A 20,604-nucleotide genomic window follows, 5' to 3' on the forward strand; every position below is an offset into this window, starting at 1 on the left:
ATTGTTGGAAAATATTTTTGAAGCTGCTGAAAGACAGTGCTTGTTGACTTCAGGCCCTCAAAGCATACATAAAAGGGTGTTAGAGGGTGGGTGTGGCAGCATATGTGTGCAGCCCTAGCACAGGGGAGCCAGAGCCAAGGGGATTCCTGGAGTTTACCATCCAGCCAGTACTGTAAACTCCAGGTTCCAGGGAAAGATTTGATCTCAAAAATAAGTTGAAGAGCTATTGAACTATAGAAGAAGACACTATCAATGACTGGCCTCCACACAGATGTGTGTACAACACACGAGCATGTCTATACCTCACACACAGTAAAAGAATAATGTTGCCACAAATTGGAAGAGATTTACGGGGCCCCACCCCCTCAGTGAGGGCCTGAGCAGGTGATGGGGCTATATAGTTCCTGACAGATAGCCTGTGTTCTAGTCGATAACCCACATCTATGCTTGTGCAAGCAATCACTAATTAAACTCAGTGGCTCACATGCCAAAAAGAAATAAAAATGGGCTGGAGGTCTGGGGAAGAAAGGTTTCAGCAAGAAGAGAGAGTGACAGAGTAAAAAGAAGGGGTGAAATTCATTGCATACATGTATAAAAATGACAAATATTTTTAAAAGGTATACATTAGAGCACAAATACGAAGAAGGCAATAGGATGGTGTTTACGTGTACATTTTTATCTTAGATGACTGGTAAAATGCTAATACCCATTATGTCACAGGTAATTTTGGAAGAAATTGTATTGATTACTAGGTGCCCATTTGAGGTTTGTTTTTTTTTTTTTAAACAAGTTTTGTTGACATTTTCAAAAAGACTTTTATATTATACTCACTGTGTGTGTTTGCTTGCTTGTTTGTTTGTTTATGCCACAGTGCATCTTTGGAGGTTAGAGGACAGCTTGTGGGAGGTGATCCTTTTCTTCCATTGTGTGGATTCCATGGGTCTAAGTTCCAGGTTGGTGGGGGTGGGGGGGAGGTGACTTCACCATCTGAGCCATCTCATTGGCCTGCCTTCTTCCTCTTCTCCCTCCCAGCCCCCAGTGTCTTTCTGTGTAGCCTGGCTGTCCTGGACTCGCTCTGTAGACCAGGCTGGCCTCGAACTCATAGCGATCTGCCTGTCTCTGCTCCCGAGTGCTGGGATTAAAGGTGTGCACCACCACTGCTTTGGCTGCCTTCTTCCTTTTTTTTTTTTTTTGACAAGGTTTGTAAATTCAAATGAGGGAAATATTGATAACTAAATATGGTTTGATATCTAGTATAGGACTTGGCTAAATTTATATTGCCTTTGTGGTTAACATGACACAGGTCTGTCACAGATATCAGACAGGACCAGGTCGACTAGCACGTGGATCCCTCACTGTCAGTATGCTGGTCTGGTGATAGATGGTTCTGTGATGGTTCTGTGTCAGTCCTGACTCGCTGTTCTTACTCGTAACTCTGTCCTAGCAAGAATTGTAGTCAACCCAATGTACAGCCCAAGAACCTGTAAAAGCATACAGAAGTGGGTTTTAAATAATAAGATGAAAGATGATGTTATTGATAGAAAATTACATCTCATAGTTGCCAGATGTAGGTTGAAACCATCATTGACAGACCTGAGAGGCAAATGGATGCAGAGACAGAGATTAGCATTGGTTGCCTTTCCTTTATTGCTGTCTTAATGCTTCACTGAACTCTGGATGAGCTCTGGGTGACCCATGAGTAGGGTCTCCTTAGACAACTCATATAGGCCCTTTTCTTATCCTATAAAAGTTTTCTTCTTAATCTCACCCATGATAACTACATTTGCTAGTTTAAGAGATTATTCTTCCCCTCTTGTATTGATAAATATGACATTGAAGATGGTCTTCATTTGGATTGTGAAGTATTTTATTATAACAGGTTCTTATATTTAAAAGGATGTGCTTAGAATAATGAATGATAAACAATCATATAATAGTGTTTAACTGTGTAACACATTGTAGGCAGTTAACATTAGTTTGCATCAGTCCTTATTGCAGTGAACAAAGTGAGGCGCAATTGTTGCCAGCTCAGAGATGAACTTGGACACAGTGACTAAACACTGTTGGACTTAAGCACTTTTCTGTAGGGCTTTCAACTATCTGAACCAGATTCTATCACTGTGGTAGCCTCAGGAATCCCTGGGGCTTAATTATAGAACAGTTGATAGGCCAGAGAGGATCTAGTTGGTCCGTTATCTCCTGAAACTGAACCAAAGAGCTGTTCAAGACACTGCTGAATGGAGCCACAGGACTCAAAAGCCACAGCTTTCCCTCTGCTGTCCTAGAACTTCTTAGTTATGCTTGGATGGTACTGGAAAAGAAATAGTGGGTCCTTTTGGCAAACATATTAGCTCTTGCTTCTCAGTACCCTTAACCTGAAGAATGTTAACACACTGGTTAAATAAAGTACATGTAAAACGTGTCAGATGTCTTAATGCTAGCACTTTACGTTCCTATTATGCTCTTTTAAGATGTTTCTTTTTATCAGAAACTATGTGAGCTTTAGTGAAAGCTCCTGTTTCATTTTGTTTCAAATGTATGGGTTTATATACCTGCTTTTCTGTTTGCTCTTATGTTCTGTCAGTTTTTCCATTACTAAAAGCTTGTTTGCTTTTTTTGGATAATCTGATTCCAAGTTTAGAACTTCTATGTTTTACATGACTAGGGATGACAAGGAGATAAAAACAAAATCTAGACAGCAAGAAAAGCAGTTCTGAGTTTCGTCAAGAAATTCATAAGGTTTTTTTTTTCCTATTATTAACTGTTCTTTTCCTATTTTGGAATAAAATGGAACTAAAGCCTACGTAAGGTAAGGTAGTTAACAAGGACAGTTATAGTAATACAAGCAGTCTGCTCTTTGAAGTCAGGAAATAATTAAGTTAGGAAATAATTGGCTATCACTTTCTGAAAGTAGAAATGAATTTTCTTTTTTCGAGACAGGGTTTCTCTGTGTAGCTTTGGCTGGCCTGGACCCGCTTTGTAGACCAGGCTGGCCTCGAACTCACAGCGATCCACCTGCCTCTGCCTCCTGAGTGCTGGGATTAAAGGCGTGCGCCACCATGCCCGGCTGTAGAAATGAATTTTAAGGAAAGATAATTTTTTAATTATTCTGAAGACATTATTTAGAGAAAACTTTTTATTGAAAACACCAATTCTGGGTTAGTATTGTAACTATTGTTGAGACTCCTAATTTTACACTAAGACCGACTTAAATTGTTTTATCTTATGAGTATTTTGCCTATATGTGTATCTCTGTACCATGTAGGTACCTGGTGCCTATGGATGCACAAGAGGGTGTTGGTTCCCCAAGAACTGGAGTTATAGATGGTTGTGAGTTGCCATGTGGGTGCTGAGAGTCAAATCCAGTCTTCTGGAAGAGCAGCCAGTGCTCTTAACCACTCGGCATCTCTCTTCCCAGCCCTTTGTACTTATTTTTATAAAGAAATATCCTGTTCTTTCAGAAATTTACTGTAGCCAGTAGTAGTCTTGTTTTTTTTTTTTTTAGATTGATAATGGAGCTCACGTCATTAAAAGTGCTGTGAAAGTTATATCAAGCCATCCCACTCTATATTAGTCTTGTATTTTAAAGAATAAATATTTTATATACAGTTAAGGATAAGTGTATATACTATTGTAATAAATGCATGCTCATTAACTACACTACAAAGAAATAAAAATAATATTGATAAATGTATATATCAAGTAATATGTAATAAAATTAGGTAAAGTCTACAATTAGTAGGGGTACATAGTGGTAGGAGAAGTGCTTATCCTCTGTAGCCATGTGCTCTGTTTATCAATGTCTTGGTTTTTATCTTCTCTGAAAAAATATAATTTAAATTTGTTTTCTTTCGTTTAATTCTCTCTCTCTCTCTCTCTCTCTCTCTCTCTCTCTCTCTCTGTGTGTGTGTGTGTGTGTGTGTGTGTGTGAGAGAGAGAGAGAGAGAGAGAGAGAGAGAGAGAGAGCACACATGTAGCACACACCCCCATATAATCACATGATTGCTAGATGTCCAAGAGCTGTTTAAAGATATAAAGGATTTTCGGCATAATGGGTGATTTCAGAGACTTCGTATAAAGACTTGAAACGGAACTGGACACTTAAAAAGTGCTTACAGGACTAAAGAGATGGCTCAACAGTTAAGAGCACTGGCTGCTCTGACATGAGCCAGGTTTGGGTCCCAGCATTTTTGAGGAGGCTAACAACCTTCTGTGACTCCAGTTCAGGAGATCTGACACCTTCTTCTGCCTCCACAAGTAGCAGGCGTGCATGTGATGCACAGTCATACATGCAGGCAAAAACACCCATACATATAAAATTAAATGTTTAAAGTAAATATAAACTGCTTCTCTTCATTTATTTGCTATTCAGATAGATAGCCAGAGGGGTAGCGAGACTAAGAAGTTTTAATATGCCAACAGCCCTGCACTGTGGCATATGACAGCTCTGACGAGTGAGCCAATTTGGTACAGACTTGCTGATTATTTAGAAATACTCTCCTGTTAAAATTCAGAGTGCACTCACATGGAATCCATGTCCCTAAGTTGAGTCATTACACACTATACAAATATTCCTCCTAAAAACATTTTTGAATCATGGACAGAAACCTAATTACTCTGTCTAGGATAGACTTGTGAACATTATGCTTCGGCCTTTTACAAGCTGTGCTTTAAGACACTTTATTGTACCGGGCGTGGTGGCCCACACCTTTAATCCCAGCACTCGGGAGGCAGAGACAGGCAGATCACTGTGAATTCGAGGCCAGCCTGGTCGACAAAGTGAGTCCAAGACAGCCAAGGCTACACAGAGAAACTGTATCTCCAAAAACAAACAAACAAACAAACAAGACACTTTATTGTTGAGGAATTAAGTACATCTGTTGACTGCATTTATGAAGTTGTGTGTGTTCATTCGAATTGTGGTAAGCATTTAGAGTCACCAGTAACCAAAGCAGACAAACATTTTGTACATTTTTATGTCCAGGATATATACTGTTTCCTTACACAATATAGTTGGATGAATGGATAAAAGATAGATAGATAGATAGATAGATAGATAGATAGATAGATAGATAGACAGATGAAAGAGACAGATAGACAGGACAGCATTGTAAAAAATCATAATGGTTTTTAGAGAAAGGAATCAGAAAAGAATAAGATAAAATTGGCAGGCAGCTGCTAAGCCTTTATCATCTGTTGCCTTAGTTCATCGATATTTCTTATGGGAAACTCTACCCCCTCAGCTTATTTAGAGTAGAAAGAGTAAAAAAAGTTTTACTAAATATTTCAGTTTAACTGACAATTTGCTTGATTTACAAAACCCTTGTGTGTAAATGTTGTAAGAAGGAATGGCCAGTGTGATTTATATATAAGTGACAGCATATAGAATAACATGAAAGGTGTAGCACAGGGCTTCTTATACTTGGAGGGACCAGCGTAACCTAATCAAAAAGGCTAATGCAGCAAACCACTGTCAGAGGTTGGCAAATATGGAGAGCAAGTAGAACCTCGGGATGAAGTTGTATAATAGTGCAGTGACTGGGGAAGTGCAAGGGAGTTTCTTATAAAAGTCACAGAATTCACCTTTTTATATTTACCCAGCACACAAAGGCAATGGGCTTATTTTTAAGGATTTATTATCATTTAATGTATATGAGTGTTTTGTGTACATGTCTGAACATCATTTGTGTGCCTGTTGCCAGTGGGTTACAGAAGAGGGCTTTACCCACCACCTCCTTCCTCATAACAACATGAAATTAGGAGGCATTCGTCAGACCCTTTTCTCTTAATTTCCAAGTCAACAAATATGTTTTACTAATTGAGGTTTGAAAGAAGGAAAATATATGAACATAATTGGTCAGGTGGGCAGATAAATGGCTGCTTCTTAATTTCAGATCTATGCATTTGCTTTTGTTTAGGAATATTTACAAATAGGGTAGATCTACTATCATAAACAAATGAGGAAGGATCAGGGTGGCTTTAGTTAAAATGTCATGTTTGTAGTGAAGAGGGATGGTCCTCAGCAAAATGATATCACTGACTGACTCCTTTACAGGTAAAGTGATAACAATGTTTATTTTCATTTTCCTTAAAGCATGTATACAAAGACCTAAGTTAATGATGGCATTTATTTAAGTAACATAATAACATAATGTCAGCCAATTTTAAGAGATTTTTTTAAAGATCTTTTTTCCCCCCAGAGATCCCTGTATTTTACTCTTATTTGAAAAAGTCTGTTGTGTAGACTAAATTTAGGATTCATTGGCATGATTTATAAAGTCAATTACAACCACCCTCTTCCCTTCTCTTATATCTACTTAACTCTTTCTAGTAATTTGCTATACTTTTTTCCAATTCATGATCATTTGACAATATTGAATGTTAATTATGTGTCATACTGCTCCTTTCTTCCCCCTTTAAATAGTTGTTTAACTGTTGTCATTTTATCCTTTAAAACTTTAAATTGTGTTTCCTAGGAGCCCCATTACTGCTTAAGCTGTTGCCAGTTTTCTGGAGCTCCTACCAAGGAATACGGTAGTTGCTGTATTAAAGAAAGACCATTCTTCTGTTTGGAAACATCCATTATGATTGGTCACTATATGTCCATCATTATAGTTCCCAAGGAAATGGTTGGTGTCCAGTAATTATTGAAAAGCTGTGAACAATGGAACAATTTGGTAAAGTAAAAGTCAAAAACAAAACCAAACTGATTTTGGTCTTTTAAAGGACTTTTGTGGAAGAAATAGCTTATTAAAACAACAACAAAAATAAAACATAAAACCAGGGTCATTCAACCTCCACTGTGTATCTTGTTTATGCTTTCATATTAACATGAATAGCAGCATCAGATACGTCTTCATTTTTATTAGACTGATTTTTGCTGAGTTTTATACGTAACTAAATTTTGTAAAATGATCTTTTACATTCTTTCCTCTCTTTTTGTCCTAGTATACATGAAAGATAAATTACACATGAAAGTGTAAATACGATAAATAATGCATGCAATTACCTGGCAGGGTGTACATACCTGTGATCCTAGTTTGCAGGTGCCTGAACTAGGCGATCATGAACTAAAGTTTATCCTGGGCTATGGAGTGGTACCCTATCAGATACGAAGAGAGGGAGCACGGATGACGGGCTGGCTTAGGGTCCATATATGTTTACTTCAGCTTTCACTGTTTTGCTTTGTTTTTCTCTCACAGGAGTTCTGAAATCTGCTGTAGGGATGGCTTCCTGGGGCTCTCTAAATGACCTTATTGCAAAGAGAGCAAGACGAATTATACCATTTATTAATTTGATTTATTTCTTGGGAGTAGTCAGTTTTTATATTCCTTGATTATCCCCTTTAGATTTCATTGGCTGTGGTTCCTCTGATGACTTTCTTCCAGGGTTGGAAATGTGATGCCCTAAACTCTAAGTGTGGAGGAAAGCACTGCTGCAGAGCTGAGGATGCCTGTTCACAGAGCTCACGCACAGGCCCTCACTCTTTCTGTGTGAATTATTAATAAGAGTTTACTTTAGGCGCCGTTTTTGTTTTTAATGCTTGGTAAATTGAGGTCATTTTAAACAGTAGTTGCTGAAAGCAGGTTGGAAAACAAAAAGTATTGCTAAAAGCAAACATACTTTCCAAGAAACATGATCAAGATCAGTTTACCTATATAAGTATAAAGTTTTGATTACTTACAGGGTCATGCATCAGTCATGTATAATCAGAGATGATCCATGATGCTAGAGTGAATAGTAGAGAAAAGGTGAAAGGTGAATCCACTTTAGTGCTTGGTTAATAGGGGAGGAAGATTTCCACCAGAGGAAACTGAACTAATCTGTACTCAGCTTTATACATTCTAAATACTGTGAATGTGGTTTTGTTTGCTCCCCCCCCCCCCCCAGTAACATTTCCTGCGATTGTCAGAAATCCCAGAATAAAATGCATGCGTTCTCTCAGGCATCCGTGCATCTCAGTACCCGTGTTCTTGTATTTCCAGGCTTCTGAGCGGGACTTTAACCTCTGCTTTCTCCTCCTTGGGAATCCCAGAACCTTATATGGTCAAGACTTAGCTTTCAGACTTTCAGTAAAATGCAAGGCACCACTCCAAAAAGAAACAAATTGCAGGCTGGCTCTTTTGTCTTCAGAGTTCTCTTCTTGGCTGCCTTTATTACCACAGTAGCTGGGTTACTAAGACTCTCACGTGCCGCATTAGTAGTCTTCTTGTTAAAGGAGGAATTCCTTTTGTGGTAGTATCCTTATGCTAGGACACTAACAAATACTACATGGCGTTGGTTATATAATTTGATTTAAAAAATAAAATTGCAAAGCATTTCTGTCTTACTATGAACAAGGCAGTATGTTGTATCTGTATGTGTCATACCTTGGAAATACAGAAGTTGTTTATGGTACAGTGCTGTCAAAATGAGAAATGAGATTGCTGCTTGGGACTCTTCTGTTGTGGTATCGCTGCTTTCTGAGTAGAGAACACATGAAAAGATGAGAGCATTCAAAAAGCATGCAACATACTACTCACACAGTATAATGTAGTATGATACAGTAGCATAGTCAACGTACTATAACTTCTCAGAACTTCGGTGCTTCTTATTCAGATAGCAGAATTATCATTTTTCTTTAATTAGTATGCTTTTTTCTGAGTGATTATTAGTATTGGTCAATTATATCTTTAGCTCTAAAGCAATTTAATATTTAGTTGAAAAGTCTTAGTATTAATTCACAGTCCCACTTAGTATGGTGTGTATGCGTGTGCATGCACGCGCGCGCACACACACACACACATTTCTGTGGTCATGGAGAGCTCTGAGTAGCAAAGATTGCCAGCTTATACACTGAGTCCTGCTGGTGAAGTGTCATCATTCTGCAGTGCAGGCTCCTCCTAGTCAGTATTTGATTCAGGTCTAATATAGTCTAGTGACAACTAAGGTAGGGCCCTCAATTTGAGGGTTCATATACAGTAGAGACTGACAGGGGAGAAAAAGAATAGAGAAACAGCAGATACAAGTAAGTAATTAAAACACTGTTTTAGCTGTGTTAAGTGTGTTAGGACAGGTGTGTTCAGAATGCTACAGAAAACCGTCATTCATTCCCAGAAATGTTCTCAAGCTGTAGGAGATATTAAAAATCGATGCTGGGGTCTAAGAGAAAGCTCTATTGAGCAATGTAGAGGGTATACCAGTGCCTTAACCCTTAACCATAACCTAGCAAAGCACAAGAGCGCACGTCGTCCTTTGTCTTCCTCCAGAGAAGTTACCAAGCTCCAAACTACCTTGGTTCATTCTTTGAACCAAAAAGAGTGGAATTCTTGATAGCACATATTTTTTTTTCTCTTCTTTGCAGTTGAACTAAAGTATTTTCTTTCTGGAACCTTCAGTTAGGGCAATTTGTAGGAGAGAGAATTATATTAATCTTCTCTGAGGTAGTGCCTCCAGCCATCACACCTTGTAAAAAGGTACAAGCACTCTGAGGACCAGTCTCTTACATGAACTATTGAGGAAATACTCAGTATAGCCAAACCTTAACAGAAACTAAGAGTGTGCTTCTCTTGTGTTCAGCATTGGACTTTGTTTTGTCTAAGAACTTTAGTTATCTTAGCAAAGTTTTGTAATGTCTGGCTTTCTAACAGAGAAACCTGTGCATATGTTAAAACTTTTAATTGGAGAATTCTCCCCAAGTAGACAAACTATATTCAAATCTGTATAATCATTTAATATATAGTTAGGTAAGATAACTTTTGTATAATTATTGGTCTATAAAATTTGTGTGCAAAGTTTTTCTCCCCCACTTTGAACTTTTTTTGACATTATGAAATGTTAATTTATTATTGATTATTGCCTGTGACAGAGATTTGGAGTTGACAGCGCTGCACTGAGCTCATTTACTATACAGTAAAGCAGATTAAGTTTTTGGAGATGATGTTTTCAAATACATTTATAGGTATTCTTAGGTGTGATGGGCTGAGCTTATTGCAAGCAAGGCTTAGCCATTTTTCAACATTGATTTAGATTCCATGATTGATAATAAAATGCAACAGTAATTCTCATTAAATACTGATTATTCATAATTACCATCAATCAGTTAGGAAACATTTCAGAATCTTTTTACAAAAACCCTTTTGGTGTGGTTTAATTAAAAGGGATGCATATCACATGCTGAGTTAAATAAAAACATTTATTTTGCAAAAGGAAATGAAGTACAAAGGAATAATTAAATTTCAGGTAATGTTTTCTTTAAAACATTGTCTTCTTATTGTAACAAGTCACATGAGGCCCAGGCTGGTTTCAAACTTGTTCTGTAGCTGAAGGTGACTGAATCCCTTCCTGTCTCCGTCTCCCAAGTGATAGGGTTACATGGATTTGGTCCCAAGCTTTGTTATTTTCCCTATAACCAAACTAATTTCCCTTAGTATTAAGAAGCTATAATAAGGAAACACTGTAATAGGGTAAATTTTAACCATAAAAGAGTGTCAAAGTGGTTTACTTGTTTTCCAAAAATATGAGGATATACCTAGAAAAATGCCATGTATTAGCCAGACACCAGGTCCTCACCAGTTACTGAATCTGCCCATGCTTCGATCTTGGACTTCCAGACTCGAGAACTCTCTGATGTAAAGCTAGGCTTAGTATAGAATTGTAGTAAATGTTAAGCAGCTAATACAAGGAATATAAACCAGCAAAAGGACACGAAAGTATCATGGACCCCAGGTGATCCTCAGAATCACTGTGTGGCCAGTGCTGTCTCTTAAGTTCCTTATTTTCTCATCTGCATCTCCCAAGCACTGGCATGGTCCTCACTTGAGTAAAGATCCTTTAGGTAGCTGAGGGAAATAGAAAGAAGGTGGGGCTCATTAGCTCCTCTTCTGTATACTACCATAAAAGCTTTTCCTTCCTATGGCAGTTCTTACCGCCATATGTGACCTATAGTTGATCTAGCCATAACCCACTGTAATTGGTGTTTCAGACATAATTTATGATACGTGAAAAATATGTATATATGTATTTATTAATTATTTTGGTTTATTTTTAACACTGGTTAGAAACTTTACTCATGTTTACACTTATGCTTTGCACTTGGTCAAGTTTTTGTATTACTCCATGAATTAGTTTTTCATTGATGACAATTTGCATATGCTCTAGTTTGAGTCTCTGTTGGCTGTGATAAACACCATGACCAAAAGCAACTTAGAGGAGGAAAGGGTTTGACTTACAAAGCACACCCCACGGTTGAAGTGGGGGAAAGCAAGGCAGGAACCTGGAGGTGGGAATTGAAGCAAGTCCTTGAAGGAATGCTGCTTACTGTACTGCTTCCCATGGCTTGCTCAGCTACATTCTTAAAAATATGTCCCACACCTAGGAATGGTACTACTTATAATGAACTGGGTCTCCCCCATCAGTTAGCAACCAAGACAATACCTGCAGGGCATTTGGGTGGAGCTGATTCCTCAGTTGAAATTCTCTTCTCAGGTTGTTTGGGTCTTATCAAGTTGATAAAAAACTACGACAGTCTATAAATTAATCATTTAAAGATATTTAAGCTCACCAGGTTGTCATGGATAATTTTGTGCATACCTTTTTGGACATTAGTAACATACCTGCAGAATATGTTTCTAGAGTGAAATTGCATTGTCAAAGTTGGTCATATGCGGGTTGAAGTTTTCATAGTAACTAGGACCACATTGTTTAGAGGTATTATTATACCTTGCACTGCAGCTAAGTTGTATAATCTGTTGGTTAGAGACGCAGGTAGTAGAAGCAGACTTCTGAATTATTATCCCAGTCTTGCTAGTTATCAGCTATTAAATAATGATAATGATAATGATTCTTAAATACTGGGTTGCTATGGGGATAAATTAGTTAATGCATGTGAAGCACTTAGAACAGTTGGTGCTTATTTGGAAGGTAGATTCAATGAAGTGTGGCCTGAACTTTGCCATTGGGAAGCACTTAACCTCTTAAAGGTTGGTTTTGTTCCCATTTTCTTGGTTTGCATAGAACACTGCACTATTGATTTCCTTCTCTTGAGGATGTTTCTGATTCTTTTTTGTTGTTGTTGTTTTATGTGTAGTTATTGTGGGATGCAGGTCTGTCTGTGCACCGGGTGTGTGTCTGGTGCCTGAGGACACCCTGAAACGGGAATGTCAGCCACTTGTGAGCTGCCTTGTGGGTTCTGGGAATCAAACCTGGGTCCTCTGGAATAGCAGTCGTCAGTGCTCTTAACCACTGAGCCATCTCTCCAGTCCTTGTCCTTATTTGTTGCTTCCATTGTGAAGATTCTTAGTCTTTTGTGGAATGTGATGGAAGCTTTTCTGAGTGTGTTTTAAGTATGCTGTTTATGTCTTGTCATCTCTTTCTCTAGATCAGTTACCTAGGCATCGATGTTTATTAGTCTAGCGAGATTCTATTTTATAGGTCTAAGAACTCCTTAAGATGTAACTTCTGGGGCCATTCTGAGAGGTTTTGTGCCCCCTGCCACCGTGCCCTCAAATCTAGGTTAGTGCTTTGGTCTATACAGTTTATGATAGCTCTTTTTATTTTGTGTTTACTTGTCTCTTCCCGTTGACTATAAAGTGTGTGAGTGTGGAAATCCAGTCTGTGTTCAACACCATTGTATTTCTAGCAGCCAATACTGTGTGGCCATAGCTGACACTCAGTAACTGTTGAATTGCTGGAGAAACCATGTTCTCTATGGCTACCTCCTTTGCTGAACACTGAAGAATTTCATTTAGAAGCTATTAGCTGATTGTAATCTATGATCTGTTTGTTTTGAAAAGCTATAAGAACTTTTATGTCCTCACTAGAAGACATTTTGGAAAAACAACTCAGTGACTTAAAAGATGTATGTTAATAATTTGGTAGGTAATCAGACTTATTTTCATTTGTTAGATCAATGTCAAGAATTGTATCTTGATGCATACTTTTTGGCTGTTCTAAGAATTGAACCCAGGACTCAATGAATGCTAGGCAAACATTCTACCACTGAGCTGTATTCCCAGCTCTGTGTCTGAGACAGGCTTTCGTAGCTGACTAACCTTGTCTAGAACACACTGCAGTGCCACACGGGCCGTGAGCTCTGGCTCCTCTGGCTTCAGCTTCCCACCAGAACCACTGTGTGCATATTCTTCTGTGGCTTGTTTTGCTTTTCTTTTTGTTGATTGAATAAAATAGTAAACACTTTTATTTCCTCCCCTGTACCTAATGCCGTTTTCTCATTGATAAGTTGACTTAAAAAGTTCTTGTAGTAGCTCTGTAATCATAAATGCTATCATCAAACGTATCAAAGAAATAGCTGCTTGTAGTTGCTTCCTACCTTACTCCAGAGACCTGGCATAAGAATTATTTTGTTCCAAAAGTTTGCTTTAACTTGCCTCTAAACGCATGACTCATGTTATTTTCATAAATTGCAGTGTTTTTTAAGCGTTATTTGCTTTTTTTCTTAATTAAAAAATGTATATCTTGAAAACAGAACTACGTGATTTTTAGTCCCTAGGCAAGCAGTTCATTGAAATAGCATGTTTAGGTATGGTGTGATGTATAAGGCAGTTTTTCAGGAACTGTAGTTGAGAGTAAAGACTGTAAGAAGCTGCAGTAAGACAGCATGTACGTACATACACACTAGGTCCTTAGTGCCTTCTGACTAAGAAGGTTAGTATTCTAGTTTGATTCACTTCTCGTGTTTATTATGTACTTAGAGGCCAGCCACCAGGTATAAAGGAAAACAAGGAGAATGTGCCCTCTAGTGCTCGTCCTTGCCTCTACAAAAACGCAAGGTTTGATGAATTGTACAGAGGACAATCAGTAAAAGTTAGTGAGAGAATGATGCTGAAATTTGATTCATTTCATAGTTTTAAGAATTTTAAGCTTCAGAAGAAATGGTGTTCCCTTACTAAGTCTCTAAATGAAAGTATACCCTCTAAAAATATAGGTTCAATTCTTGTTTTCTAGATCTTTATCAATAAAGGGAAGGAAAGTATAAATGGATTTGGACATTTTTAATCTTTGGATATTTTATGCTTCTAGTTTTGGGGTGTTCTTACTCAGATATTTAGTGTTGAATGTTTGAGCAGTGCTTAAATTATTTTTTACATAGAAACTTAATTTTTGCTTTTCAAAATGTTTTTCTCAGGTTGATTTTACTTTATTTATTTTTTTTAATAGTCTGTATTTGCCATCTCTAGTTCCATCAGCTGACACACATGTGTTGTCCTTTTCCTGCCGGACGCTGTTGCCGCCTACAACCTCTAGAGGGGTGTAAGCTGGACGTTTCCTTTTAAAGGGTTGGACAGCAGAAAGCTGAGGACACTTAAAACTTTGAGCAATGCAGCACTTCTTCTTGCTTTCATAATTAGGTATAGTAGATCACCTCCATAGATTCTCATGCTTACTTCTTTGTCAGGCCTCACTGCAGGGCCAAGGTACTTGTTACTTAGCAGAAGAATACTGCTTCTTATTAGCTAACTCACACTTACAATTCCTCTTTTGAAATGTGTCACTGTGCTTTAAAAATAGAATGAAACCTCGATTTGGACACTGACATTTCAGTTCCTCTTAAAACAGACCATGTGTCACAGGGGTCTGTGGGCTGTTTCCTAGCATCCCAAAGATTGCTGTTTCTGTCAGTAGAGCTTTGTTCTTTATAAGAGTCAGAGAGAGTTTATGTTTTCACATTGTCTTTTACATGCCAATAACTGGTACTAATGATTAGGCCTAAGCATTTTAATTATTGCCAGTAATTAAATTTTCACACGAAATTGCTATAATTACATTCATATGCAACTACTGTTTTCTAATTGCCCCACTTTTTGCATCTTACCTAATTTGCATGACTAAGCTCATAGAGTCTCTTTGAAGGAGGTTTAGAATCCCAGATATACTCCTTGCACCATTTAAAACTTCCTCATCCACCCAGAAGCATTTGTTGATGGGTCTTTGACCACAGTGGTGCTAAAGAAATACTTGACAGTTTTCTACCCCTTAACATTGTTTTAAAATTTAAAGAGAGAAAATGTTTACTTTTGGATTAACAAATATATAAAAAATTATTAAGAGGGGAGGATTTAGCACCTTAGTGTGTAGTTACAGAAACATAGTAGCTTAAATGTTTGAGGGGTACTGCTTTGTGCTTTTAATTCATACACCTCTCAGAATAAACTTTTGAATTGCTGGATACTTCATTTTCCAGAAGTTTGGTCCCAGCAGATGAGCAGTCCACCCCAGGACATTCAGTGGAAGAACTGGATAACTCCTGCAGGTTGCCTCTAGAACGTGCTTTTATCAATAACATTTTGTGAAAGGGAATATAACAGTATTAGAATTTATTTCAAATACTGTTGGGTTTTTTTTTCATTATGATTTTACCCCATTAAACTATAGAATTGCTAAACACATTTAATTTTGACCTATTTTAGGACTACATTAGACCTATTTTAGTAATAGATTTTAATGATTATCAAAGCTGAACAGGTTCAATACAAAATTTGTCTTTAGATCTTAGGCTCTGCTTTATTAAACTCTTTGCCATCAGCCCTCCTCATTTTTTCCATGCTCACATGTAGAACTATGAAAATAGAAGTCTTAGGTCCTTGGACCAGTTTGTTGAGTAAATTTGCAGCCTGGACCTGTAATAAAAGGATGAAGACAGCTCCGTAGCTATTTGCTGTTGATAATTGCTCTGGATGTGCATTCAGTAAAAACTTAAGCCATGTCTGTTAAGATTTTGGAATATATTTGATTCATTCTGTATCTTACCTTGTATGGTTCAATAACTGACCAAATTTAGTCAAATATTTTAAGTCTGCCAGTCATGTGTCTCTTAATGTGCTGCATGTGTTAGCTCTTGATTCTTCCAGCAACAGTATTTTTTTTATGAGAATGCCCTGCAAGTCTCTTATGTGGAGTTTTTAAATGCTCAGAAGAAAGGTTTGAACAATTTACATTATAACTTACAAACAGAATAAAAGAATGAGCAGATTTAGCATTAGCTGATTTATATATTTGTGTTGGTATTTTTGATATATTGAGTTAAACATGTACATATTTTAAAACGGCAGAGCTTGATTTATTGTAGAATAGATATTTCCTATATGCTAATTTTTAAGTAGCCTTCATCAAATAGAGAAACTTTTAAAACTACATTTCCACCCCCTCCAAAAGTATTCTTAAGAATGCAACTGGGCCTGTTCTGGACCCTACTCACCTTTATTTTTACCATATTCTGCTTCAGATTGTTTATTATATACAAGGATTTGTTACCCAGTTATTTTCACTTTAAACTCGGGTATATAGTTTCCTTTAGCAGTAGGAGAAATAGGTGGTGAGCAATTAAACAAAAATATGTAATGTGTTTTGGGATAAGTGGCATGGAAAAAAATCTAGGACAGGAGTGTGTTATTTTCATATGGAGACCAGAAAAAGTCCTATTAAAAAGCTGGCATTTGCTGGAGCTAGTGCTTGCCTAGCATATATGAGGCCGTACATTCGGTTCCTAACACCACCAACCCATCTCCCACCAGAAAATCTGAAACTAATTTGTTGTAATTGCTTAGGAGCTGGAGAGGTTGCTGAACAGTTGCAGAGGACTAGAGTTTTCCAGCACCCTTATTAGGCAGCTTACCACTGTTTGTAACCCCAGTGCCAGGGGCTCTGACACTCTTTCCTGGCCTCTGTAGGTTTATGTATGAGTGTACACACACACACACACACACACACACACACTCACTCAAAAGTGGACATTTAAGCAAAGAGCTATTTGTGAAATAGCACAAATTTAAGCAGTTCTTCTATACAGGACTAGCTGGCAGCAGTCATCCCCAAACTACATTTACTTTGAAATGTTATTTATGAAGCTCGTTTGTGGGAATACTGAGCTGAAGGTTGCAATCTTGGACATAGTATGTTATATAGACTCATTCATAATTGTCACATCTCAACTTGGATTGATGAACTAAGAAATTCTTCAAGCTTCTGCTAAGTGCATCATGGTTAAGTGATCTGACATCTTACTTAAGCAGCACAACAAAGTGACACTTAATTTGGTGGGTGCAGGGTGGGTGCACCAATACAATTACAACCCATTAGAGGTGGTGAGTACCCAACCAAGACCTAGTAATACCCCAGTAAGCCCTCAGGGACTTGAGTGTGTGTGCGTGCGTGCGTGCGTGCGTATGTATGTGTGTAATGATGCTCTCTGCTTTCTGTTTCAACAGATAAAATCTCAAGGCATAAAATGTTAAATACCAGCATTGGGGACACTGAAACTCCATGGCTCTGCTCAGAACACTGTGAGAAAACATTCTCATGGTGAAATATAGGATATATAAGCTTTTGCTGGTCATTTTGAGCCCAAACCAACTAAGAAATTACATTTAATGAAATGTCAACAAAAATAATGCTTATTATAAATAACACAGAAGAGAAGCACTTTGGTTTTTTATCTATTGTTTCAGATCATTTTTGTCGTTCCAGTTTTTCTGTTGTTGTTGTTGTTGTTGTTGCTATTATTGTTGTTATGTTTTTACTCCCAGAAAAGAGTTTCTTTCCCTATGTATAAGCAGGCACTGGTGGCTGAGAATTAGCTAATATCTTTCTTTGTAGCATTGGTTGGCTCTATTCATGGTCCTCATTTTAAACATTTATTTATTATTATGTATACAGTGCTCTGCCTGCATGTACACCTGCAGGCCAGAAGAGGGCACTATAGAAGGTTGTGAGCCACCATGTGGGTGCTGGGAGTTCAGCTCAGGAGCTCTGGAGGAGCGGTCAGTGCCCTTAATTTCTGAGCCAGGACCCTCTTTATCTCTCAGTTCCTCAGTGTTGGGATTATGGGGACAGGCCACCACACCTGTTAAAAATTCTTAGTGTTCACTGTAGGATTGTGATTCTCAAGACTTTCTGTGTCTCAGCGCTTCTTTTAAGATTTATTTTTAAAAGCTAGATGTCTTGGTGCACGTATTTAATCCCATCTTTGGGAATTTGAGGTTAGCCAGGGCTACACAGAGAAATCCTGTCTCAAAAAGCCAGTATATATTTTTTCTTTAAATTTATGTGTACAAGTGGCTGCCTGTATGTATGTATTTGTACTCTGAGTGTGCCTGGTGCCCGTAGAGGCCAGAAGAGGGCACTACATTCCTTAGAACCAGAGTGTCAGGCAGCTGTGAAGTTTTCAAGAGTTAGTGAGCTCTTACAGGCTGCATTAATATTTGTGGAGTCACATCTTAGAAATGAGGATTTAAACTGCCAAATAAAAATTATAATAATTTACAAATAAAGTTTTCTCTCAAGTAAAGTGCTTGTTCTGCAAGCCTGGTAATCTGAGGTCCACCTGGAGCCCAGCAGAGGCGGAAGGAAAGAACTGACTCCACAGACTTACGCTCTGACCTCCACACAGATGCACGTGTGCACATCCACACACTAACAATACATTGATTTTTTCTCATGTTATATAAAGAATATTTTAAATTTGAAACAATTTATTTTCTTTTTAAAACTTGAATTTTACATTTAGCGATTAATTTGCAGAGGATATATTTAAAGCTACATAAGGCAAGAATTTTATTCTGTTGACATGTTTATCAGACTGTTGATACAGTTTTTTTTTCTAGTCATGCTTTCTATTTTGTTTTCAGGCCTGCATTGATGACAATGTTGATATGGTGAAGTTTCTGGTAGAGAATGGAGCAAATATCAACCAACCTGACAATGAGGGCTGGATACCACTCCATGCAGCTGCTTCCTGTGGATACCTCGACATTGCAGAGTAAGCCAGTTCTGTGTTGTAGGGTGCTGCTCATATTAAAAACAGACTCTATAGCAATCCTTGTTAATGATTAATCCTATTACCTCAATTCCTGACATTTTTCCCTGAGAGAAAACGGGTAAGATACTGAGTTTCTCACTGCTGGGGCCTTTGGAATTTTGTGTTAAATCAGTAATGTATACATTCTCCACGTTTTCTTGAGTGTAGCTATAGCCTCGTTGAGTGACGCAGGATTGGTATTTCACAGTCTTGTCTACTCTTATAATCATTAAATATCAGAAGAAAGGAACAGTTCTTAACTGAGTTACATTGCTACAGGCTTCACTAGCTTTTCTAAAGATCACTTTCTTGGAAGTATGTTTTGTAGAATATTTATTGAGAGTCACTGTATTCCCAGCTGCCTTTTATGTGTGAGTACTCTGTTCAAACATTTAATACAGGAATGTATATACACTGAAAATGCTTTCATTAAATGAGTTTATATGACTGTGTATACCACTGTATAGTGTATTTCTTATATCAGAGCTTATCAACTACTAAATAGTTAATATAACTTAAGCACAGTAAAATGAACAAGAATTACTAAAGTAGAACATTTTAAAATATGCATTCATAAAAGTTAAGTGAAAAAAGAAAAAACCAACTACTGTTTGCAGACTGTGGTTGACAGTAACTTTGAAACTACAGAATAAGAAGCTTCAGTTAGGAGGAGTCAATTATAAATAACTTTTAGTAAGCTTTCCTTGTGCTATCTCACTATATTTTCTGTTTTCTCCATGGATTTGAGAATTGAGTATATTTCTTTCATGGGGAAACAAAACAGCATAACAAAACTGGCCTGGCCTAGAAGCTTAAAAAAAAAATCTCTATTCCGCTTTATTCTATGTTTACCACTAACTGTACTACATCTGTTAGTGGCTTGACTCCCCTTTCTGATGCTTGTGTTTGTTTTTCAATCTATAACCAAGGAATCCTTGAATAATGTGTGTGAGGTGTGCAGACGTGCATGCACATGCGTGGCAGACAGAGGACAGCTTTTGGTCGTGTTACCAGATGCTGTCTACCATGTTCTGAGGCAGGGCATCTCACTGGTCTGGAACGTGGTGAGTAGATAAAGCTGGTTGGCCGCAGGGTGCAGGGATGACCCATGTCCACATACCAGTGCTGGGACAAGGGTCACAGCTCATCAGCTCTGACTTCTTAGTTGTGTTTTGGGTTCAGAGCCATGAGGCAGCCACTGTACTGAGCCATCTCCTGGCATGAGCTCCTTGCATAGCATGAGCATGCTATTGCAGAGAACTGGCTATCCAAGTTTAAAATAATGGTTCTTGGTTCTGTATGTCCTTAGTTACTTTTGGTACTTACACCTCTGAGTACCTCTGCTACTTAGATGACTATTGACTTTGCTTCAGAGACAATGTGAGGGCACTTAGGTGTTCAGTCAGCTAACTCGGACTCCAAATGCTTTCTCACTCACTGTGGAGGGTTGCGATTTGGCAGGGTCGTTCTTCGAGTTTCAGAGCTAGACGGCATTAATACGTCATGGGTTTGTTGTGGGGCTTACCTAGGTTGCCTGTCAAAAACAGTGTCTGGCACCTAAGAAATCCTTGGTGTGTTTTAGCTTCTGATAGTTATCTTTTTGTTTCCTCTGCAAAAATGAAACTCAACTTCTTTCTTCAGATTCTAATTCTTCCGCTTCCTTTTTAAAATCTGGTTCTTTAGTTTGAAAAGCAATAATAACGGTTTTATATAATTTCTTTGCATAGATTTAATTAATAAACCTACTGAGTCATTTTCCCAAATGGTTCTAGTTACATGGAGCTACGGCTCTGTAATATGATGTGCTTTTG

General features: G+C 37.9%; 1 protein-coding gene across 6 annotated transcripts in view; it reads left to right on the top strand.

The window, feature by feature from the left end:
* The window catches only part of PPP1R12A (protein phosphatase 1 regulatory subunit 12A), a 103,317-nt gene that overhangs the window by 15,456 nt on the left and 67,257 nt on the right, over positions 1-20,604 (top strand). For all 6 annotated transcript variants that reach the window (XM_084796599.1, XM_084796601.1, XM_084796598.1 and 3 more), the window contains exon 2: positions 18,624-18,754. In XM_084796599.1, coding sequence (XP_084652725.1) covers positions 18,624-18,754 — 131 coding nt within the window. The remainder of the gene's footprint in view (positions 1-18,623; positions 18,755-20,604) is intronic.

The sequence above is a fragment of the Acomys minous genome, assembly GCF_964271855.1.
Source record: "Acomys minous genome assembly, chromosome: 9".
Classification (NCBI taxonomy): domain Eukaryota; kingdom Metazoa; phylum Chordata; class Mammalia; order Rodentia; family Muridae; genus Acomys; species Acomys minous.